The sequence below is a fragment of the Oncorhynchus nerka genome, linkage group LG9a, assembly GCF_034236695.1.
Source record: "Oncorhynchus nerka isolate Pitt River linkage group LG9a, Oner_Uvic_2.0, whole genome shotgun sequence".
Lineage (NCBI taxonomy): Eukaryota > Metazoa > Chordata > Actinopteri > Salmoniformes > Salmonidae > Oncorhynchus > Oncorhynchus nerka.
Window position 1 is genome coordinate 22,684,905 of NC_088404.1, and position 24,810 is coordinate 22,709,714.

General features: G+C 43.4%; 2 protein-coding genes across 3 annotated transcripts; one reads left to right on the plus strand and one right to left on the minus strand.

Annotated features, from left to right (window-relative positions):
• Positions 1–2,235: 2,235 nt before the first annotated feature.
• LOC115134067 (solute carrier family 23 member 1-like) lies at positions 2,236–15,174 on the plus strand. 2 transcript variants are annotated; one of them, XM_029667651.2, is made up of 12 exons: positions 2,236–2,534; positions 4,231–4,365; positions 4,736–4,893; positions 9,609–9,768; positions 10,648–10,829; positions 11,163–11,283; positions 11,451–11,607; positions 11,904–12,157; positions 12,297–12,461; positions 12,805–12,913; positions 13,072–13,167; positions 13,367–15,174. In XM_029667651.2, the coding sequence occupies exons 1-12, from the start codon at positions 2,487–2,489 to the stop codon at positions 13,627–13,629; spliced, it is 1,848 nt and encodes a 615-aa protein (XP_029523511.1). In that variant the 5' UTR covers positions 2,236–2,486; the 3' UTR covers positions 13,630–15,174. The 2 variants fall into 2 exon arrangements, with proteins under 2 accessions (XP_029523511.1, XP_029523512.1); XM_029667652.2 differs by having other exon boundaries at positions 11,925–12,157.
• Positions 14,263–24,518, minus strand: LOC115134068 (protein FAM180A). The gene is made up of 3 exons (XM_029667653.2): positions 24,017–24,518; positions 15,868–15,965; positions 14,263–15,754 (listed from the first exon to the last, which is right to left on the minus strand). The coding sequence occupies exons 1-3, from the start codon at positions 24,117–24,119 to the stop codon at positions 15,407–15,409; spliced, it is 549 nt and encodes a 182-aa protein (XP_029523513.1). The 5' UTR covers positions 24,120–24,518; the 3' UTR covers positions 14,263–15,406.
• Positions 24,519–24,810: the final 292 nt, after the last annotated feature.

Sequence of the window (24,810 nt, forward strand, 5' to 3'; positions counted from 1 at the left end):
CCTGTACACAGCCCATCTGTAAATAGCCCATCCAACTACCTCATCCCCATACTGTATTTATTTATTTATCTTGCTCCTTTGCACCCCAGTATCTCTACTTGCACATTAATCTTCTGCACATCTACCATTCCAGTGTTTAATTGCTATATTGTAATTACTTTGCCACAATGGCTTATTTTTTGCCTTACCTCCCTTATCCTACCTCATTTGCACACACTGTATATATACTTTTTCTACTGTATTATTGACTGTATGTTTGTTTATTCCATGTGTAACTCTGTGTTGTTGTATGTGTCGAACTGCTTTGCTTTATCTTGACCAGGTCACCATATAAAACCCTAACAATGCTGGGCCAATCCCAATCACATCCAGTTGTGATACAGCCTGGAAACAAACCAGGGTCTGTAGTGACACTATCACTGAGATACAGTGCCTTAGACCGATGCGCCATGGGTGCCCCTTGTTAGCTACCCTTTGTTAGCTTACGATTTTAAATTGACCCGATTATATAAAGTGACCTATGGGAGCACTTTGGTTCATGATGCTTTATTCTAGAAACAAGCTGTAAAATACCCAGGAAAGACATGACTTAGATGAATATGGGGATATCATGGTTTTGTTTTTAGCTACAACCTTCTATAGCCGAGGATACAAAAAATGGACTTTGCTTGGGAAGTAATCAAATTATGTCACAATCAATTGATTAAGCTATTCACTTTCTGTACAATAGAAGATGTTTAAACCCAGACAGCTTTTAAGGAGACGTATGTGACCTTCTCTTTTTGGGTTAAGCCACGGAAGAAGAGTAGCTTACATTTTTCTGTGTCGGTAGGCATATCTAGGTTGGCATTGGAGAAATATGACAAGATGAACATTGGCCTATCACTGAAACCTAGTCTCAGAGCATTTACATATAATCATGTACCTAAATCTGAGACACTCCATTTATTATGATATGTTATGGTATGTAGTCATTTTTGGATGTCCATCACCCATTTTGTATGATATGTTACGAATTACAATTCATATTATATGTTATGTACACTATTTACAATTACAAAACGTACAATATGATATGAACTTGAAAAATTATGATATGTTACGAATTCTAGCTAGGTGGCTAACTTTAGCTAGTTGGCTAACGTTAGCTAGTCTAGGGGTGAGGATTAGGGTTAAGTTTAGGAGTTAGGTTGAAGGGTTAAGGTTAGGGTTAGGGGAAGAGTTAGCTAACATGCTAAGTAGTTGCAAAGTATCTATAAAGTAGTTTAAAAGTTTCTAATTAGCTGAAATTTTCCATTATGAGATTTGAACTTGCAACTTTGGGTTATTAGACGTTAGAATGCTATTTGGCCATAAACAGAGAGCACACAGGGGCAGAATACCTGACCACTGTGACTGACCCAAAATTAAGGAAAGCTTTGACTATGTACAGACTCAGTGAGCATAGCCTTGCTATTGAGAAAGGCCGCCAAAGACAGACCTGGCTCTCAAGAGAAGACAGGCTATGTGCACACTGCCCATCAAATGAGGTGGGAACTGAGCTGCACTTTCTAACCTCCTGCCAAATGTATGACCATATTAGAGACACATATTTCCCTCAGATTACACAGACCCACAAAGAATTTGAAAACAAATCCAATTTTGGACAAACACCATTGTAAATACAACCTATATTTATGTTTATTGATTTTCCCTTTTGGCCTTGAACTATTTGCACATCATTACAATACTGTATATATACATAATATTAACTTTTTAAAGTGTAATGTTTACTGTACATTTTTTTATTGTTTATTTCACTTTTGTTTATTATCTATTTCACTTACTTATGCAATGTAAACATATGTTTCCCATGCCAATAACACCCTTAAATTGAAATTGAATTGAGAGAGAGATGTTATATGTCATATGTTATATGAGCATATGTTATATGCTCATTAGAATGGGGAGAAGGGGGAGGAGGTTGAATCACATACAGTATTTTTCTCTGGTATACGGTACTGATGTCAGGGTTATACAGTAAAGAGTGTGTAGGATTCCAATTACTCTAAATGTGTTATTGTTTCTATTAGTTCAACATTGTGCTTTAGCAACACAATCATTTTTTGTCATGCCAATAAAAGAGAGAGAGAAAGAGGGGTAGAGCTAGTGTCCTGAAAGGATCTATTCTACAGTCGCGAGGGCCTGATCAGCTGCTTGCCTTTCTGTTGTAATTGGGTTCACATGAGAGGCTGGTGGTGGGACTCATTTCAGTTACAATCAGCAACAGCAGTAGTCTTGTGTTCAACTCCCTCTTTACTTACTCTCTCTAACTCTCTCCATCCCTCCTTCCCCTATCTTGCTCTCTCTCTCTCCCATCTCCCTGCATACTATAGCTCTCTTTTTTTCTCCTTCTTCTGTATTCTCTCTCCTCTTTGCTCGCCTGTTGAGATTATTCACTCATAACTCAGAGGACCCAACATCCTAGCTGAGTTCAGACTGGAGCCATGGCTCCAGAAAAGGAAAGCAATGGTCTCGAAAACTACGCATTTGCTGTAAGTATGAACACAATTATTCCCGTGCTGGAGGATTATGTTGACATTTGCTGCAGTGTATTTGAGTAAAGATTATGTTCATAGTAAACCTAAAAGTTACAGGCTGTAAAGCATAAACACTGTAACATTTAGATATGTTTACACAATATTCAACAATGATAGTTTTCTTAGTATCAAGTTCTGAGGGAACACATGTAATGCATTTTCTGCACATAGATGAATGTGTAAACTCAAACAAAGAAACAAATTCCCAGTGATTTTCAGCCTTGGTGATATATTGATCTCTTCCTCTTAACTAATTACCATATCATAACACATGTGGTACTCTTCAGATTGCATACTGTAGTATTGTAATAATGTAACGGGCTACAATAGTAAGTTAATCATTTCCAAGAAGTCTGAGTGAATTCATAAGAACTGAGTGACTTGAATTCCTTAGAATGGGTCTTGTTTATATGAATGCTACTTCAACCCAACCGTCACATGTATACCTTGAAATAGGATGTGTGCTCTATTATATGGGTTTGGTTGAGCAGAATGAAGCTGCTCATTCTTATTAGGCTGAGAAGTGTTGTTAACTTTCTATACGGTTCTGTCGGTACAATCACCTGACCCACAATTAGTCCCTCATGCATAACTGACTTATAATGGCTCTCTGGTGCAAATAATTGACCGCAAACTGACAGTAAGGGGCAAGAAGAAACTTGAAGGATACTGGGTTTCTATGTGAGTTGTTGGATTTGTTGATTTATTGACACACATAATTGATTTTGTCCATGAAAGCCATGAAAATGTATTTAGCTACACATATTAGCCACTAATTTGTAGTTTATAATTGTGTATATAAGTAGCTATTAAGGCTTTTATTCTCTGCAGAAATATTGTCCAGAAATCAGCTCATTGTACAGAAAGGGGCACACCTCCCCAACCCCATGATCAAAATCATATAATGTTTGCCTGAAATAAAGGATTTGTGTAGTTTAATGAGATAAGAAATGTATTAATCTTATATCATATACTGTACGCTATACAGTCAACATTCAAGTCAAATTTGACAAAAACATTAGCAAGTAAACTTCCATAGTGTAAGCAAACAATCTACACACATCTCTGAGTAAATCTATTCAGCAAGCATTGATAGGCTGGCTTTGGTATGCAACTATACGTGACACGGGTTTCCAGACTGTCTTAACAAAACACTTTCAGTAAATCATTTAAAACCCCTATGTGTGATAGTAGCCCTTTCCTGCAGTGAATGACCAAAAGTGCCCTCTTTGGCCTCATGGGTGAAATGTTATTCATAATTTCATCATCAATATACTTTTTTTTTAAAGACGAAAATTCAGTGTTTCTATGTCAAACAGTTTTGTTGTATTTAAGTCTTCTGTAATGTAAATAAAGTTTCATATTGGGATGCAAACTCAAAATTAAATACATTTCAACTCAATATCTGACATGGTATAGGTGTCTTCTTTTTTAAGCCCTTATTGTAAGTGTGTGAGGTATATACTTTAGTTTCAAAGTAGATTTATTTAAGACTACCAATAATCACTCTGTGTGACCCTGATTTAGCTCACTGCATTAAAAGATTTTAAGCTTATGTTATGAGTGATATTATGCCTGTGTTATGAGTGATATTATGTCTGTCAGACCCATTTGTACCCCAATGAATGCGACCCTGGTCTCTGTCCTGTAGATTGATGGGCGTTTCTGTGATCTGGAGAAGGATGGAGAGGGCTCCGACCTCTCTGAGGAGGACGACAAGAACAAACTGGCCTACTGTGTCACAGACATCCCACCCTGGTACCTTTGCATCATTCTGGGCATACAGGTAGTTCAAAGCCCTACTTTGTATAATTGGAGGCTCACTGGTAGAGGTTGGCCTGGGTGCAGCTGAGGATGGGCCTCCTCGGGGCTCCATTGATTTGATTAGGCCGTGTAATCAATTGGATGAACAGTCAAATAACCTAGTTTCCCAGGATTCATTTGGGCTCAAATTAAAAAAGAAAGCCACCAAGTCACATGAGGACCTCAAACTTAAATATTCAACAGCAAGATTTTTGTTGAGGCTGATGGCAAACACTGAACCTGTACCTGTGATTTCAGCTGCTCATCTTGGCTTCAGTATCCTCGGTGGGTTTAATCCTCATCAGTGCATCTCCTCTTCTTCTCTCCCCTCCATCCTCCCTGTCTCTCCTCAGCATTGCCTGACAGCATTTGGAGGGATCATCGCCATCCCTCTGATCCTGTCTCAGGGTCTGTGTCTGCAGCATGACAGCCTGACCCAGGGTCACCTTATCAGCACCATCTTCTTTGTGTCAGGCGTGTGCACCCTGCTGCAGGTCACCTTTGGAATCAGGTGAGGAGGGGAGCTGGGGTTGGTTGGATATGGCTTTGGGCCAATCATTCATCAGCAACAACAGAGTGACTGTTGACATAAAGGGGGCCTACAGCAAGGGGAAGAAAGAAGAAAGGGGCCAAACTTTATATGGTCAATGAAGATTGACTTTAACGAGATAACCTCTTGTGAAGGTGGAGTTATCCATGATATATGGAGACACCATACAGGTAGAGGGTGGCATCTCCTTGTTGTCTTGTCATGTTGGAATCAAAACAAAGTGCCATAAATTCCATGAAATATACTTTAAAACCAATGAAACCAAATCCAAACTGTGTAGACATGTTATCAGCTCGCTGATAATCACCCAAAAGAACGCTAGACAGTCAGGGAGCATCGAAATTGAAGACCAAATGAAGCCCCCGGGGCAAAATGAGTTTGCCACCCCTGAACTGGGCTGTATACTATGGGTTCTTAAGTTTCCTTCTAAGCCTCTGTTGACCTTTGAAGCATGTTTTTCCGGTCCGTGTGATGCATTATCCTCACACAATAGGATATTATGCAGTGGGCACTGGGGCTTTAGGTTATTAAAGCATGTTTTTCCGGTCCGTGTGATGCATTATCCTCACACAATAGGATATTATGCAGTGGGCACTGGGGCTTTAGGTTATTAAAGCATGTTTTTCCGGTCCGTGTGATGCATTATCCTCACACAATAGGATATTATGCAGTGGGCACTGGGGCTTTAGGTTATTAAAGCATGTTTTTCCGGTCCGTGTGATGCATTATCCTCACACAATAGGATATTATGCAGTGGGCACTGGGGCTTTAGGTTATTAAAGCATGTTTTTCCGGTCCGTGTGATGCATTATCCTCACACAATAGGATATTATGCAGTGGGCACTGGGGCTTTAGGTTATTAAAGCATGTGCCATTATTGTGCACTAGCTAGGTCTTAGTATGGTATGCAAGTGCTAGATTTTTCTCAGAAACATATATTTTCTGACTGAGAATGGAAAATGATAGTTGTTGTTCTATCTACAGTATGGTGTACCGTAAGCAAGGTGTTGTTTTATCTATGGTGCACTGTAAGCAAGGTGTTGTTCTATCTATGGTGTACCGAAAGCAAGGTGTTGTTCTATCTATGGTGTTCTGTAAGCAAGGTGTTGTTCTATCTATGGTGTACCGTAAGCAAGGTGTTGTTTTATCTATGGTGCACCGTAAGCAAGGTGTTGTTTTATCTATGGTGTACCGTAAGCAAGGTGTTGTTTTATCTATGGTGCACCGTAAGCAAGGTGTTGTTCTATCTATGGTGTACCGTAAGCAAGGTGTTGTTTTATCTATGGTGTTCTGTAAGCAAGGTGTTGTTCTATCTATGGTGTACCGTAAGCAAGGTGTTGTTTTATCTATGGTGCACTGTAAGCAAGGTGTTGTTCTATCTATGGTGTACCGAAAGCAAGGTGTTGTTCTATCTATGGTGTACCGAAAGCAAGGTGTTGTTCTATATATGGTGTACTGTAAGCAAGGTGTTGTTCTATCTATGGTGTACTGTAAGCAAGGTGTTGTTCTATCTATGGTGTACCGTAAGCAATTTGTTGTTTTATCTACATTTACATTTACATTTAAGTCATTTAGCAGACGCTCTTATCCAGAGCGACTTACAAATTGGTGCATTCACCTTATGACATCCAGTGGAGCAGCCACTTTACAATAGTGCATCTAAATCTTTTAAGGGGGGTGAGAAGGATTACTTTATCCTATCCTAGGTATTCCTTAAAGAGGTGGGGTTTCAGGTGTCTCCGGAAGGTGGTGATTGACTCCGCTGTCCTGGCGTCGTGAGGGAGTTTGTTCCACCATTGGGGGGCCAGAGCAGCGAACAGTTTTGACTGGGCTGAGCGGGAACTGTACTTCCTCAGTGGTAGGGAGGCGAGCAGGCCAGAGGTGGATGAACGCAGTGCCCTTATTTGGGTGTAGGGCCTGATCAGAGCCTGGAGGTACTGAGGTGCCGTTCCCCTCACAGCTCCGTAGGCAAGCACCATGGTCTTGTAGCGGATGCGAGCTTCAACTGGAAGCCAGTGGAGAGAGCGGAGGAGCGGGGTGACGTGAGAGAACTTGGGAAGGTTGAACACCAGACGGGCTGCGGCGTTCTGGATGAGTTTTAGGGGTTTAATGGCACAGGCAGGGAGCCCAGCCAACAGCGAGTTGCAGTAATCCAGACGGGAGATGACAAGTGCCTGGATTAGGACCTGCGCCGCTTCCTGTGTGAGGCAGGGTCGTACTCTGCGGATGTTGTAGAGCATGAACCTACAGGAACGGGCCACTGCCTTGATGTTAGTTGAGAACGACAGGGTGTTGTCCAGGATCACGCCAAGGTTCTTAGCGCTCTGGGAGGAGAACACAGTGGAGTTGTCAACCGTGATGGCGAGATCATGGAACGGGCAGTCCTTCCCGGGAGGAAGAGCAGCTCCGTCTTGCCGAGGTTCAGCTTGAGGTGGTGATCCGTCATCCACACTGATATGTCTGCCAGACATGCAGAGATGCGATTCGCCACCTGGTCATCAGAAGGGGGAAAGGAGAAGATTAATTGTGTGTCGTCTGCATAGCAATGATAGGAGAGACCATGTGAGGTTATGACAGAGCCAAGTGACTTGGTGTATAGCGAGAATAGGAGAGGGCCTAGAACAGAGCCCTGGGGGACACCAGTGGTGAGAGCACGTGGTGAGGAGACGGATTCTCGCCACGCCACCTGGTAGGAGCGACCTGTCAGGTAGGACGCAATCCAAGCGTGGGCCGCGCCGGAGATGCCCAACTCGGAGAGGGTGGAGAGGAGGATCTGATGGTTCACAGTATCGAAGGCAGCCGATAGGTCTAGAAGGATGAGAGCAGAGGAGAGAGAGTTAGCATTAGCAGTGCGGAGCGCCTCCGTGATACAGAGAAGAGCAGTCTCAGTTGAATGACTAGTCTTGAAACCTGACTGATTTGGATCAAGAAGGTCATTCTGAGAGAGATAGCGGGAGAGCTGGCCAAGGACGGCACGTTCAAGGGTTTTGGAGAGAAAAGAAAGAAGGGATACTGATCTGTAGTTGTTGACATCGGAGGGATCGAGTGTAGGTTTTTTCAGAAGGGGTGCAACTCTCGCTCTCTTGAAGACGGAAGGGACGTAGCCAGCGGTCAGGGATGAGTTGATGAGCGAGGTGAGGTAAGGGAGAAGGTCTCCGGAAATGGTCTGGAGAAGAGAGGAGAGGAGGGGATAGGGTCAAGCGGGCAGGTTGTTGGGCGGCCGGCCGTCACAAGACGCGAGATTTCATCTGGAGAGAGAGGGGAGAAAGAGGTCAGAGCACAGGGTAGGGCAGTGTGAGCAGAACCAGCGGTGTCGTTTGACTTAGCAAACGAGGATCAGATGTCGTCGACCTTCTTTTCAAAATGGTTGACGAAGTCATCTGCAGAGAGGGAGGGGGGGGGGGGGGGGAGGATTCAGGAGGGAGGAGAAGGTGGCAAAGAGCTTCCTAGGTTTAGAGGATGCTTGGAATTTAGAGTGGTAGAAAGTGGCTTTAGCAGCAGCGACAGAAGAGGAAAATGTAGAGAGGAGGGAGTGAAAGGATGCCAGGTCCGCAGGGAGGCGAGTTTTCCTCCATTTGTTCTATATATGGTGTACCGTAAGCAAGGTGTTGTTCTATCTATGGTGTACCAAAAGCAAGGTGTTGTTCTATATATGGTGTACTGTAAGCAAGGTGTTGTTTTATCTATGGTGTACCGTAAGCAATTTGTTGTTTTATCTACAGTATGGTGTACTGTAAGCAAGGTGTTGTTCTGTCTATGGTGTACTCTAAGGCCATGTATGGCACTGCCCAGCTGCCCAGGTCCAACCTGGCCAACCATAACCTGACCCAGAGTTCTGCATCATTTCATCATAACAGGATTAGGTAGGAATTTCCATCTTATTAGGTTGATAAACTAGCTCACATTAAGTCCACATTCCTGCAGGCAAATATCTCCAAAAGCCTGGAGGTCAGCTGTGAGGAAAACAATGGATGTGTTGAACTCGTTAGTAGGGAGTGAAACTCCAGCACAGCCCTGATCAGGATAGGAGATGTGATATGATATGATATGGATATGATATGATTGTATTGTAATGCCATAGGAGTCAACATTTACACAGACAAACGACCACTTCACTGTATTTAGTGGCTCCATTGTCATTACTGATCCATCTGTCAACAATAGTATAATTGAAAGTGGGGCCTAATGTATCAGAGGATGGAGACACACAGCAGATAGTCATTACATTAACCTGTAGGAGTCTTGATTGGAAAGACATGGTTTTTACATAACGTCCTCACAAGATTTGAATCAGCCCTTCAAGGCCTAAAATTAGATCTAGAGAAACAATGTGCTGTGTGTGATTCAGGCCATGCTGTTTGAACCTAGAGGTTGCGTGTTTTGGATCGGATTAGCTAAGGACTTCCACTTTGTCTGGGAGTTGATTGAGGCTGTTCTCTACGGAAGAAAAGGAGGGGTTGATTCATAAAAGGCAACTTTTGTTTGGATGATTGACAAGATGATACTACAAAGCAAAGGGATTTAAATTCATCCTAATTCACTGTGAAATTGATTATGGGGATGAATTCCTTATGTACTAGTCTCTACACTTTAGACAGAACATCTTTGCAATTGTGATTTCAGACATCATACTCCCCCCCCCCCCCCCCCGTGCTTTCTCTCTCTCTACCCCTCAGACTGCCCATTCTACAGGGGGGTACTTTCACCTTGCTGGCTCCCTCTATGGCCATGCTGTCGATGCCAGAGTGGACATGCCCTGCCTGGACCCAGAACGCTTCCTTGGTCAATGCCACCTCTCCTGAGTATGTAGAGGTGTGGCAGAGCCGCATGCGAGCGGTGAGTGACACACTTAAGAGAGAGAGAGAGAGAGAGAGAGAGAGAGAGAGAGAGAGAGAGAGAGAGAGAGAGAGAGAGAGAGAGAGAGAGAGAGAGAGAGAGAGAGAGAGAGAGGAGCATGGCACTTGTAGTGCCAGGGTTTGATTCCCGGAACCATCAATATTGTAAAATGCATGTACTGACTGTAAGTTTTGGATAAAAGCGTCTGCTAAATGGCATAAACAGTACACAGGGTGTACACAACATGAGGAACGCCTGCTCTTTCCATGACCTAGACTGACCAGGTGAATCCTTATTGATGTCACCTGCTAAATCCACTTCAGTCAGTGTAGATGAATGGGAGGAGACAGGTTAAATAAGGATTTTTAAGCCTTGAGACAATTGAACATGGATTGTATATGTGTGCCATTCAGAGGGTGAATGGGCAAGACAAAAGATGTAAGTGCTTTTGAACAGGGTATGGTAGTAGGTGCCAGGTGCACCGGTTTGAGTGTCTCAAGAACTGTAGCCCCTCTGAGTTTTTCATGTTCAACAGTCCCAAAGAACAATCAGCCAACTTGACACAACTATGGGAAGCATTGAAGTCAGCATAGGCCATCATCCCTGTAGAATGCTTTTGCCACCTTGTAGAGTCATGCCGCAACGAATGGAGGCTGTTCTGAGGGCAAAAGGGGTTGCAACTCAATATTAGGAAGGTGTTCCTAATGTTTTGTACACTCAGTGTATTTTATTGAGAGAGAGGGCGAGTTTAGCTACATTTGAAAATGTCTTAATAACCCTTGACAAGCCATTATTTACAGGATTCCCATCTATAGGATTTCCCATCTTATTGTGGTTATTGATTGTGTGTATATGCTTATGTGGTTTATTCCTCTACAGTTACAGGGCTCCATCATGGTGGGCTCCTTGTTCCAGGTCCTGGTGGGTTTCTCTGGCCTCATCGGTCTCTTCATGCGTTTCATTGGCCCCCTCACCATCGCACCCACCATCTCTCTGATTGGCCTGTCCCTATACGACTCAGCTGGAATGAATGCAGGGAACCACTGGGGCATCTCAACTATGTATGTACCTCTCAGTATGGTTATTTAAGTCTGATTTATGGGTTTTTACTTCCAAACCCCCACAAGCCTGTAGTCATCAATCCTTGACCTGGAGAGCCATAAGGTGTGCAGGTTTGTGTTCCTGCCCCGCATTAAAACTCCAGATTCAATTAATCGGCTGGATTTAGGGTTGTAACAAAAGCATGCTCACCCTCTAGCTGTCCCAGACCAGGTTTGGCGTAGCTATGAATTCATGCATGTCAATTGCTACATACTGTAAGATGGTACCCATGCTAAGTGCATAACTAGAGGGCACATTCTGCTTTGTGAACAGAGTTAGTCTCTTTCCTACAGGACGACTGCTCTGATCATCCTGTTCTCCCAGTACCTCCGACACATCCCTGTACCATTTCCCACATACAGCAAGACCAAGAAACTCCACACCACCAAGATCTACATCTTCCAGATTCTACCAGTAAGTCCATTGGAAAATTAAGACTCAAAGCTGTTCACTGTTCTCTCAAGCCCTTATATAGGACCCAGAGTTTTCCCTGGTCAGTTTCTGTGGTCTGGAAAAACTCCTGGTCCTAATAATGACTGGTGTAACATATTTACATGTACTGTATGTGACATCTTCCTCAGGTGCTCCTTGGCATCACACTGTCATGGCTGATCTGCTACATTTTCACCATCTCTGACGTCCTGCCCTCACAGCCGGGGCAATATGGCTACCTGGCTCGCACAGACCTGAAAGGGGATGTCATAGTCCAGGCCCCCTGGTTCAGATTCCCATACCCAGGTAGGAGGCACAGCCGCTCAGGGGGGATCATAAGCAACAACTCCATAACCTGATAATCAGATGTTTGGATACGTTTTTCCTGGTCTGGTCACATGGTCAGGTCACATGGTCAGGTCGCATGGTCTGGTTACATGGTCAGGTCACATGGTCAGGAAAAACTCAGGGCGTATCACCTATTCTAGCCCTAACCCTAACCCTTTGCACTATACGGGTAATGAATATGTATGGTTTATTGATATGTGCATTATTAAAAAGACCCTAATGTATTATACATTAACTGGACCACCCAAACTCAGGTCAGTGGGGCTTACCAACAGTGAGCCTGGCAGGAGTGGTAGGGATCTTGGCTGGGGTGATATCCTCCATGATAGAGTCGGTGGGGGACTACCACGCCTGTGCCAGGCTGTCAGGGGCCCCTCCTCCCCCAAAACATGCAATCAACAGGGGCATTGGCATCGAGGGACTTGGCTGTCTGCTGGCTGGGGCCTGGGGCACAGGCAACGGAACCACCTCCTACAGTGAGAATGTGGGAGCATTGGGGATCACCAAGGTGAGATGGGCTATTTTTCAATATAGAATCTTTTTTTAGATGTTAAACTGAGCTGAATCAATGTTTTTTGGGAATATGGAACTTATAAAAGCTATTTGCTGTGAACAGTCTCAATAGACAATGTTCTCTTTTCTTGCAGGTGGGCAGTCGAATGGTGATCATTGCTGGTGGCGTCTTGCTGATCATCATGGGACTGTTTGGTAAAATTGGAGCCATTTTCACCACCATCCCCACACCTGTGGTTGGAGGAATGTTCTTGGTCATGTTTGGGGTCATATCTGCAGCTGGAGTTTCAAATCTGCAGGTAAACTCCTGTGGAGACTCACACCAGTTTGGACAGTTTCCTAGGTTTATTTACCCATTGTTATTTTACAATGGCTACAAGACATTTAGCATATGAAGGCTTTTTCATTCAGGTCTTTACTGACAAGTAGGGTTGCAAAATTCAGGTAAAATTCTAAGGTTTTCCAGAAATCCCAGTTAAAATATGTGTGATATCAGGAGGGAATAAGCAGGATCTCCGGGAATCTTCCAACCAGGATCTATGGAAAATATGGGAATTTGGGGAAAGCTATTGGACTTTTGCAACCCTAATGACTGGTTGGCTCTGTTTATTTGTCATCTCCTCTGTCCTTATCATTTGACAGTATGCAGACATGAACTCCTCCCGGAACATCTTTATCTTTGGGTTTTCCATGTTTTCCGGACTGGTCATTCCAAACTGGATATTCAAGAACCCAGATGCCATAGCAACAGGTATCAGAGCAGATAACGCATGTAACACTGTAAAACAAAACATTCAAACTTCTTCAAAAAAGCTGGGGGAAAAGCTCAACAGAAGATCAACATGGAGATCTAAGGTTCCTCTAGTATGTGAATTGGCCCAGTATGATGAACTCTATTCTCTTTGTCAGGTGTGGTCGAGCTGGACCAACTGCTGCAGGTGCTTCTGACAACCAGCATGTTTGTTGGAGGCTTCTTTGGGTTCTTCCTTGACAACACCATTCCTGGTAAGCTTCCACCCAGGAATAAGGGGGAATATCTATCCAACTGTTTCACATAGAGTAATGATAAGGTAAAGGGTATATATTCAGTGTTAGTTAATCTCCTCCCCAGACCTCAAAAACATTACACATCTTTCCTAAGATTCACAAGTCTCTGTTATAGGTGAGTTGAAGCATTCTAACGCCACTGCTTTGTGCCACTCAGGAACCAAGCGAGAGCGAGGCATCATAGCCTGGAACAAGATCCACCTGGACGACTCCAGCAACACCTTGGAGAGTAGTGAGGTGTACAACCTTCCATTTGGAATCAGCTCTTGCCTCTCGTCCTACACCTGGGTTCGATATGTGCCGTTCCTCCCTCTGAATGCACCCAGCTCACAGGACAAGCCCGGGGTGGACTCTTTGGAGGCCAAGAAGCAACCTGGGAAGCCAGAGCCCTCACATATCATCAGATCAGTGGCCCTATGAACACTGAGCAAAGCCCAGACTCTGGCTAAAACAACAACAACAATAACAAAGGCAGCTCTCGTGACTTGGACCACCTGTCCTGCTCTTAAGACACTGTAAAAGAACGCTATCCATACTTATTTAGTCAGACATTTTCTACTCACTTCTTGGCCAGAATCAGATTAGCAGTAACCCTCGTTAGCCAACAAACGCATAGCTTTTCATTGTTTTTGTTTAGGCAGTGTCGGAGGTGTAACTGCATTAGAGCTGTAATAATCCACAAGCGGCTCCTGGCATTACCTATCGCACACATTGCCATTGGTTGCACCCAGTAGAATTAGTAGAAATCCCATGCAGCCATCCCACTGGAATGTGGGATGTAATGTACATCTTGATTACATTGATATAAATCCCTATTATGTTGTTTAATGACTTTAAATGTGTAATTATTTCTATAAAGCCTGCACTTTCTCATTCTGAACCTTTAACATGGCTAGGATATCAGGACAGGTGTGGTTTCATGACAATGACTACAACAGCTGCTGCTATACATATTGACAGCTCTAACATCTGCGTGCACCATTGCGCACATGTTGATTTTGTCCCCCCACACCAGACGCGATCAGGACTCGCAGTTTGAGATATCAAAACAAATTCTGAACCAATTATATTTATTTGGGGACAAATGAATGAAAAGCATTAAACATTTATGGCAATTTAGCTAGCTTGCTTGCTTTTGATAGCTCATTTGTCCTGGGATATAAACATTGGGTTGTTATTTTACCTGAAATGCACAACTACTCTACTGCAACAATTAATCCACAGATAAAACGGTAAACCAAATTAGTTTCTAGTCATCTCTCCTCCTTCCTTCAGGCTTCTTATTATTATTAGGACTTTAAATGCCGGTTGGCAACCAACTTTAAGGTGCATTACCACAACCGACTGGAGTGTGGATCTCAGTTCATCTTTCAATCACCCATGTTGGTATATGCTCCTAATAACCAATGAGGAGATGGGAGAGGAAGGACTTGCAGCGCGTTGAGCGTCACAAATGCAACCAAGTTATATTTTAGCACCTGGCTACGCAGATGCTTGTTGAATTGGTGAGCAGTGTGGGTGCAATGATTGATGTATGTATGTGTATTTTGCAACACACGCGATGCGTGCGGTATGGTCAGCATGTAATGCAGATAAATGTCCCACAAAAAATCTATGAAAAGCTCTGCGTTTGTCTGGTAATGATTGTTACCGCTGATCGGATTGAATCCTGGCCCTTGTATAGGTTTGCTTTGTATTTTCTAAATGAACTTTTGGCAAGGATCTTTTGGTTTTTGGGGTGTGAATACATTTTTGCTTGGAAATGTTGTACATTGTTAATATTTTTTTCTTTTCAGTGGATCTTGTATTTAATGATAACACTATGTATAAGAACTGTATACGAATTTTACAAAAATTTGTGCTTTTTAAAGAAAAACCTTGATTTTTAAAATGAATATAATCATACTGATTTATCTGCATTTCCAAGTTGGTTCAGGGTAACACTAGTAATAAACCTTTTAAAAAGTTTGAAATAAATCAAAGAAATATTTTGTCCCAATGCATATAAAAAACAGCAATAGGATTAAAGTATATCTCAGAAACTTTAATTTTGAGTCCATGTGATACGATAGTACTCAAGGGTTGCCAAGAATATGCTGAAACATCGTATCTATAATGAATAATAGAAAATGAGAGAAATTCCTTCTCCAATAGAGATCTGGAAATAAAGGCAGTATCAATCCCCAACATTGCGATATCATTTAGCTGTGAGGTCGTTCTCAGCTGTCAGGTCCAGCTTGATAGCTCTGTACAAACTGACAAAGGACTCTGCCCACAAGTCTCTTTGCTGGTCTGTGGTAGCGTTGGCCAGCCGCTGGGCGGTGTACACCATGGTCAGCACAGTGCGCTCAAAGTCCTCCAGGCGCAGGTGGCCCATGTGATTGGAAAGGTCAGAGGTCAGGCGACGGATATCAGAGAGTGTTTTGGGCAGGATGTCCTCGCAGATGACTTCCAGCTTTTTGGTCTTCCGCAGGGAGGCCAACTCTTCGTCCTGCACGGAGAACAGAGTGTGCTCGTCTCCAAACTGCAGGCCAGCCAGCAGGATCTACACAGCACAGCCAAAAACAGTAGACTCATTACAAACCCATATTTTTGGTTGCTAACTTAGAGGATTCATACAATATTTGCTACTGTAGTTATCCAAGGAAAATGTCTCACCTCAAATAGTAAATTGACATCCTCTATGGAGTTCTGAAAAGTGGGGTTCACCATTGATGCCATTCCTCTCTTCACTCGAACAGTTGATGGGTAAAGGACTGAAAGAGGGAGGGAAAGAGAGAAAGAGATAGATAGAATGTTATCCAACCTACTACTTTCTCTTTAACTCTTGCCCAGGGTTTCATCATGCGATGCGGACCATGTGGCTTGAACCAGATGTATTGCATATTAAGATGAATTCCCGAGACAAGGCTAACATACAGTACACCTTGCATGCCTTGACAGGTACTGTATATAACAGGGTAGACTTTACAGCCATAATGTTCACAGACATGTGAGGACCATAGAGCACCACACGGTTCAGTTGAGAAACCTGAAATGTGTGACCTTACGAATAGCTCTGATCAGCAGACTGTAAGAAATGACCTCAGGCTTCAAAGGCAGAGAATTCAAAGCAGAGAGGCACATGGGATGAGAGAGAGAGAGAGGGAGAGAGAGAGAGACAGAGAGAAAGAGAGAGAGAGAGAGAGAGAGAGAGAGAGAGAGAGAGAAGAGAGAGAGAAGAGAGAGAGAGAGAGAGAGCAACTGACTTGGAGATGAGTCTACTTTTCATAAATACCAGAGCTCACTTACCAGAGCAACGTTGGACACTGGTTTTAAGAGTGAGTGCTAACCAGAATATGTGACCTGGTCATAGCAGGACACTTCCCAAAGAACATTTCACCTACTCATCTTTTGAGTTATTTTCACATGGGATAAGGACCACCACTTACTGAAATCTCTCTATGACAGAGTTTCTCAACTGGCAGTCCACCGGCCAAATTTGGGCCGCGAGTGGTTTTATTCCCCCCCACCAAGGTTTTTTGTTGTTCGATTTTTATTGTTGGACATAAAAGTCTATAAAAGACCCAGGAAATCAGCTCCAAGTGATTTTTATTCCCAGCATAATAGATAGTGGTGATCATATACAAAAGCAAGCAGGGTTTGAAATGATTATGTTTTTTGTCAAATATTATATCTGTTTGGGCTTCTTCCAGTGAATTTGCAGTCTACAAATGATTTGTAATTATGTTCCGGCCCCCTGATCATCCCCTCAAGAAAAAATTGGCCCGCGGCCGAATCTGATTGACGATCCCTGTTCTATAACATCAAAGCTCGAACTACTAATTTTGAAAATTACCCTCTCCAGAAATAAGTCTCTCACTGTTGCCGCCTGCTACCGACCACCCTCAGCTCCCAGCTGTGCCCTGGACACCATTTGTGAATTGATCGCCCCCCATCTAGCTTCAGAGTTTGTTCTGTTAGGTGACCTAAACTGGGATATGCTTAACACCCCGGCAGTCCTACAATGTAAGCTAGATGCCCTCAATCTCACTCAAATCATCAAGGAACCCACCAGGTACAACCCTAACTCTGTAAACAAGGGCACCCTCATAGACGTCATCCTGACCAACTGGCCCTCCAAATACACCTCCGCTGTCTTCAACCAGGATCTCAGCGATCACTGCCTCATTGCCTGTATCCGCCACGGAGCCGCAGTCAAACGACCACCCTCATCACTGTCAAACGCTCCCTAAAACACTTCTGTGAGCAGGCCTTTCTAATCGACCTGGCCCGGATATCCTGGAAGGACATTGACCTCATCCCGTCAGTTGAGGATGCCTGGTCATTCTTTAAAAGTAACTTCCTCACCATTTTAGATAAGCATGCTCCGTTCAAAAATGCAGAACCAAGAACAGATACAGCCCTTGGTTCACTCCAGACCTGACTGCCCTCGACCAGCACAAAAACATCCTGTGGCGGACTGCAATAGCATCGAATAGCCCCCGTGATATGCAACTGTTCAGGGAAGTCAGGAACCAATACACGCAGTCAGTCAGGAAAGCTAAGGCCAGCTTCTTCAGGCAGAAGTTTGCATCCTGTAGCTCCAACTCCAAAAAGTTCTGGGACACTGTGAAGTCCATGGAGAACAAGAGCACCTCCTCCCAGCTGCCCACTGCACTGAGGCTAGGTAACACGGTCTCCACCGATAAATCCACGATTATCGAAAGCTTCAATAAGCACTTCTCAACGGCTGGTCATGCCTTCCGCCTGGCTACTCCAACCTCGGCCAACAGCTCCGCCCCCCCCGCAGCTCCTCGCCCAAGCCTCTCCAGGTTCTCCTTTACCCAAATCCAGATAGCAGACGTTCTGAAAGAGCTGCAAAACCTAGACCCGTACAAATCAGCTGGGCTTGACAATCTGGACCCTCTATTTCTGAAACTATCTGCCGCCATTGTCGCAACCCCTATTACCAGCCTGTTCAACCTCTCTTTCATATCGTCTGAGATCCCCAAGGATTGGAAAGCTGCCGCAGTCATCCCCCTCTTCAAAGGCGGAGACACCCTGGACCCAAACTGCTATAGACCTATATCCATCCTGCCCTGCCTATCTAAGGTCTTCGAAAGCCAAGTCAACAAACAGGTCACTGACCATCTCGAATCCCACCGTACCTTCTCCGCTGTGCAATCTGGTTTCCGAGCCGGTCACGGGTGCACCTCAGCCACGCTCAAGGTACTAAACGATATCATAACCGCCATCGATAAAAGACAGTACTGTGCAGCCGTCTTCATCGACCTCGCCAAGGCTTTCGACTCTGTCAATCACCATATTCTTATCGGCAGACTCAATAGCCTCGGTTTCTCGGATGACTGCCTTGCCTGGTTCACCAATTACTTTGCAGACAGAGTTCAGTGTGTCAAATCGGAGGGCATGCTGTCCGGTCCTCTGGCAGTCTCTATGGGGGTGCCACAGGGTTCAATTCTCGGGCCGACTCTTTTCTCTGTATATATCAATGATGTTGCTCTTGCTGCGGGCGATTCCCTGATCCACCTCTACGCAGACGACACCATTCTATATACTTTCGGCCCGTCATTGGACACTGTGCTATCTAACCTCCAAACGAGCTTCAATGCCATACAGCACTCCTTCCGTGGCCTCCAACTGCTCTTAAACGCGAGTAAAACCAAATGCATGCTTTTCAACAGATCGCTGCCTGCACCCGCATGCCCGACTAGCATCACCACCCTGGATGGTTCCGACCTTGAATATGTGGACATCTATAAGTACCTAGGTGTCTGGCTAGACTGCAAACTCTCCTTCCAGACTCACATCAAACATCTCCAATCGAAAATCAAATCAAGAGTCGGCTTTCTATTCCGCAACAAAGCCTCCTTCACTCACGCCGCCAAGCTTACCCTAGTAAAACTGACTATCCTACCGATCCTCGATTTCGGCGATGTCATCTACAAAATGGCTTCCAACACTCTACTCAGCAAACTGGATGCAGTCTATCATAGTGCCATCCGTTTTGTCACCAAAGCACCTTATACCACCCACCACTGCGACTTGTATGCTCTAGTCGGCTGGCCCTCGCTACATATTCGTCGCCAGACCCACTGGCTCCAGGTCATCTACAAGTCCATGCTAGGTAAAGCTCCGCCTTATCTCAGTTCACTGGTCACGATGGCAACACCCATCCGTAGCACACGCTCCAGCAGGTGTATCTCACTGATCATCCCTAAAGCCAACACCTCATTTGGCCGCCTTTCGTTCCAGTACTCTGCTGCCTGTGACTGGAACGAACTGCAAAAAATCGTTGAAGTTGGAGACTTTTATCTCCCTCACCAACTTCAAACATCAGCTATCCGAGCAGCTAACCGATCGCTGCAGCTGTACATAGTCTATTGGTAATAGCCACCCATTTTCACCTACCTCATTCCCATACTGTTTTTATACTGTTTTTTTTAAAAATTATTTATTTACTTTTCTGCTCTTTTGCACACCAATATCTCTACCTGTACATGACCATCTGATCATTTATCACCCCAGTGTTAATCTGCAAAATTGTATTATTCGCCTACCTCCTCATGCCTTTTGCACACATTGTATATAGACTGCCCATTTTTTTTCTACTGTGTTATTGACTTGTTAATTGTTTACTCCATGTGTAACTCTGTGTTGTCTGTTCACACTGCTATGCTTTATCTTGGCCAGGTCGCAGTTGCAAATGAGAACTTGTTCTCAACTAGCCTACCTGGTTAAATAAAGGTGAAATAAAAATAAAAATAAAATAAAAAGCTATTCATATTTCCGCAAGTCCACAAATATTGTAAAGACACAAACCGGTTATGCTGAACAAGCATGGTTTCTGTACATGACAGAGGGAAAAAATATAGAGAACAAAGAGAGAGAGGGATTGAGAGCATCAGTGAAGCCACTTGCCAGCTGGTCAGCGCATGCTCAGAGCATGCATTCTGGTAATCCATCTGGCCCTGCGGCCTTGTGAATGTTAATCTGTTTAACGGTCTTACTCACATTGGCTACGGAGAGTGTGATCACACAGTCGTCCGGAACAGCTGCTGCTCTCATGTATGGTTCAGTGTTGCTTGCCTCGATGTGAGCATAGAAGACATTTAGCTCGTCTGGTGGGCTCAAGTCACTGGGAAGCTTGTGGCTGGGTTTCCCTTTGTAATCCATGATAGTTTAGAAGTCCTGCCACATCCGACGAGCATTAGAGCCGGCGTAGAATGATTACATCTTAGTCCTGTAATGATGCTTTGCCTGTTTGATGGCTTGTCGGAGGTCATAGTGGGATATTTTGTAAGAGTCTGGATTAGTGTCCCACTCCTTGAAAGCAGCAGCTCTAGCCTTTAGCTCAGTGCAGATATTGCCTGTAATTTATGGCTTATGGTTGCGACATGTACGTACAGTCACTGTGGGGATGACATCATCGATGCACTTATTAATGAAGCAGGTAACTGATGTGGTAAACTCCTCAATGTAATCAGATGAATCCTGGAACATATTCCAGTCAGTGCTAGTGAAACAGTCCTGTAGCTTAGCGTCCGCTTCATCGGACCACTTCCGTATTGAGTTGTCATTGGTACTTCAGAATTTTTGCTTGCAAGCAAGAATCAGGAGGATACAGTGATGATCAGATTTGCCAAATGGAAGGCAAGGGAGAGCTTTGTATGCATTTATGTATGGAGTAAAAGTGATCTAGAGTTTTGTCTCCTCCAGTAGCACAGGTGACATGCTGGTAGAAATGAGGTAAAATGGATTTCAGTTTTCCTGCATTAGGTAACCTAGCAGTTAGGAGCGTTGGGCAAGTAACCGAAAGGTTGCTGGTTAGAATTTGCGAGCCAACTAGGTGAAAATCTACCAATGTGCCCTTGAGTAAGGCACTCAACCCTAATTGCTCCTGTAAGTCGCTCTGGATAAGAACGTCTGCTAAATGACCAAAAAATATAAGTATATTTAAATCACTGGCCTCTAGGAGCGCTGTTTCTTGTTTGTTTATGGCCCTATACAGCTCGTTGAGTGTGGTCTTAGTGCCAGCATCGGTTTGTGGTGGTAAATAGACAGCTACGAAAAATATAAATAGCAGACTTGGTCATAATCCCGTAAATTGGCAGCTATCCACTGTAGCTCAATTAAAATGTCAGATAGAGGTGCTGTAAACGTGCAAAGCTTTTGAATATTAAGAAGTTATTCGTAGTGTTTTGTAAACTCAGTGTGCATTGACAGGCAAATCTTATTCAGATGTTCTTTGAAAAACAAACTCTAAGGAGGAAATCCATTATTGGACATGAGCACATTCCTGAGTGCACATACCAGGAATGAAACTTTGGAATATTCTCTCCAGTGCTTCCTTTGGTGTTTACAGTCAATCCAGCTAATGAAGGCCCTGAAATAGTACTTGTTTAAGAAGGGCTGATAAGTTTAGAAGAAAATCATCAGGAAGCGAAGAGGAGTGTGTCATAACAAAGCTATCGCTTGCAAGCTGGAAACAGAGATGTGTCCTAGGACCATAGAGACAGGAGCCATGCAGTAGATACCTAGACAAACGAAGGGTTCAGCATACAAGCATACACTCTTAGAAAAAAAGTGCTATCTCAAACCTTAAAGGGTTCTTCGGCTGTCCCCATAGGAGAACCCTTTGAAGAACCCTTTTTGGTTGCAGGTAGATCCCTTTTGGGTTCCATAGCGAACCCTTTCTACATGGAACCTAAATGGGTTCTACTTCTACCTGGAACTGAAAAGGGTTCTACTTGGAACCAAAAAGGTTGTTCCTATTGGGACAGCTGAAGAACCCTTTCTGAAACTATGTTTTCTAAGAGTGTACTAGCACATATATGTTGTCCATCGTGGGTAAAACTTTCCAAATATTTTTATTCACACCCCAAAATAGTAAAATGTTCTACATGGAGATAAGGTTTTTTGTTTGCCTTTATTTTAGTACATTCAGCTAATAAGATTTGTTGATGCCATGATGAAATCAAACAATTCATGCTATTTGATCACTACTTTTCCATTGAGGTAATTGAGATTTATATGACTTCAGAATGTGTGTAATAGCAAACACAAAGTTGATATGATTTCATCAGATATAACAGAGCATGTCAAACAATGTTCCAGATGCTCCACCCATACAAAAATCATAGTAAAGCCAGGAGAAACAAATATCAACAAATGTAATCCAAGAAAAGCTAGAAAGACAGTACTCCTGAGCTGTCATTGTACTGTTTGAGCCTCAATCCTCTCATTCTAAGAATATGTTTTTTCGTATGATCCAATTGCCACAACACATCACATAATATCTAGAATAACTGAAACAAAAACCACAAAATACCTTATTTAGCCAGATTCAAGACAGCTTTGAAAACTTTTTGGTGGTGTGTTTTTCATTCTTCAGGGGCCTATCAGTTTCCTGCTGCAGTTCATATTTGGAGCCCTTTCATTGTTTTCATATCAGAAACAGATGCGGATAGTTCATACACACATTGAGCCCAGTAGCCGACACATAAACTGAAATGGAACTTTAAACATACAAGTCGTTAAGGACCATAGTTGAATTGTGCTAGAAAATGGGACCCAACTGTTCTGCAGGACCAGAAATGTGAGTTCTTGGCAGCTACACCTGTACACTATTAGAGAAAAATATGCTATCTAGAACCAAAAGGGCTCTTATACTGTCCCCATAGGTCAGCCCTTTTAAAAAACCTTTTGGTTCCAGGTAGAACCCTTTCCACAGAGGGTTCCACATGGAACCCAACAGAGTTCTAGCTTGAACAAAAAAGGGTTCTACCTGGAACCAAAATAGGTTACCTTATGGGGATAGCTGCAGAACCCTTTTAGAACCCTTTTTTCCAAGTGTATATACAGTACAAAAGAGTTATCCATTCTAATTATCTGGATTTTTCTGATGTCAAATCATGTATCAAACCAAGTATAGAACTGCTACAGTTGCTCAGCATCATTAAGGTCAATCTGTAGGGCACTTGAATTTCAGATGGATCGAAACAGCTGGAGAGAAAACAATGATTTCAATGTCACTCCTCCTTTAACCCTAAAGAAACACAGAAACAAATCAAAATACCAAAATATCCCCAGTACACTCCCCACCACACAGCTTGCACATTGTTGTGATGTGGGCAGCATGTTACAGCTGTGCTGGTGGATGCTGCTGCTGGATCTGTGTACATACTAATCAGTCATGTTAACACATACTGTTGTGAAATGACTTTGCTCAATCAGAGGTTAGAGCTGGACAGACAAAGCACAGAGGACAGAATTAAATGTGTGACTAGGCTAACCATTGATTGCAGTTTTCTGTGTGATGGGGATGGGATAGGGTAAGTCTATATTCTGTATTAGTCTTCTGGATTTGAGACGGCGATGCTGAGGCCAAGAGAGAAGCATATGTAAAATGACTTTAGCTTGACATTTGATACCAGGAATGATATTGGACTTTGTGACTATCATAACAGAATGATCATTAATCTGTCCTTTCTCTGGAATAAGAGCGTTACATCTATCTTTCCATCACTGGATACATATTCTAATCCACAATGAGCTGATTCTCAGTAATGCCTTGAATTCTTTTTGGCAGAATTACTGTTGAGTTTAGTGTAGCATCTGGGAATGAGGTGCATTCCTATCAATTATATTTATGGACAACTACTGCAGCAAAACGTACCCTTTAGAAGGGCAAACGCACAGGTTACAATTACACAGCAACATTAAACATAATCATTGCATATAAACATACTGTAAACTGTATAACATTTCCAATTGAACACATTAATATAGGTGAAGATATTCTTACCTTTGTTATGCCGATAAGTGGCACATGTGTGGATATTGCAGTAAAATAGTGCAACAATGACCATCTTCCAGGGCATCATGGTGACCTGGCATCCACCTGGCATCCAGTAGCCAGGGACAGACTGGACAGAGCCACAGGTCGAGGACCACGATCAAGGACCACAGTCACTCCACTGGGAAAAACCTCAGACCATCCCACCACTGCAACTGCGCTCCTCCTTTCTGAAATTCTCTCTCTCTCTCTCTCTCTCTCTCTCTCTCTCTCTCTCTCTCTCTCTCTCTCTCTCACCAGCTGACACTGTTGGTGCTGTCATCTGGCAGTCATCAGACCCAGAGAGACACGTCTACTTCTTACTGTTGCCTCCTTGTCCTCTTCTGACCGTAAGCGCGCCTTACGATCATTTCCTTTTTTCTCTTTCATTATCTTCCTTTTCTCTTCTTCCTCCTTCTCCTTAATGCTGAACTGTCCTCCTAGTCCTGATCACGTTAATTACATTGATGTTAATAAGTGCAGTCCAGTTTCTTCTGTGGAACATCTTGTGTTCATCAATAATATACACAAAGTACACAAAACATTAAGAACACCTGCTCTTTCCACGACATGGACTGACCAGGTGAATCCAGGTGAAAGCTATGATCCCTTACTGATGTCACTTGTTAAATCCACTTCAATCAGTGTAGATGAAGGGGAGGAGACAAGTTAAAGAAGGATTTCTAAGCCTTTAGACAACTTAGACATGGATTGTGTATGTGTGCCATTCAAGAGGGTGAATGGGCAAGACAAAATATTTAAGT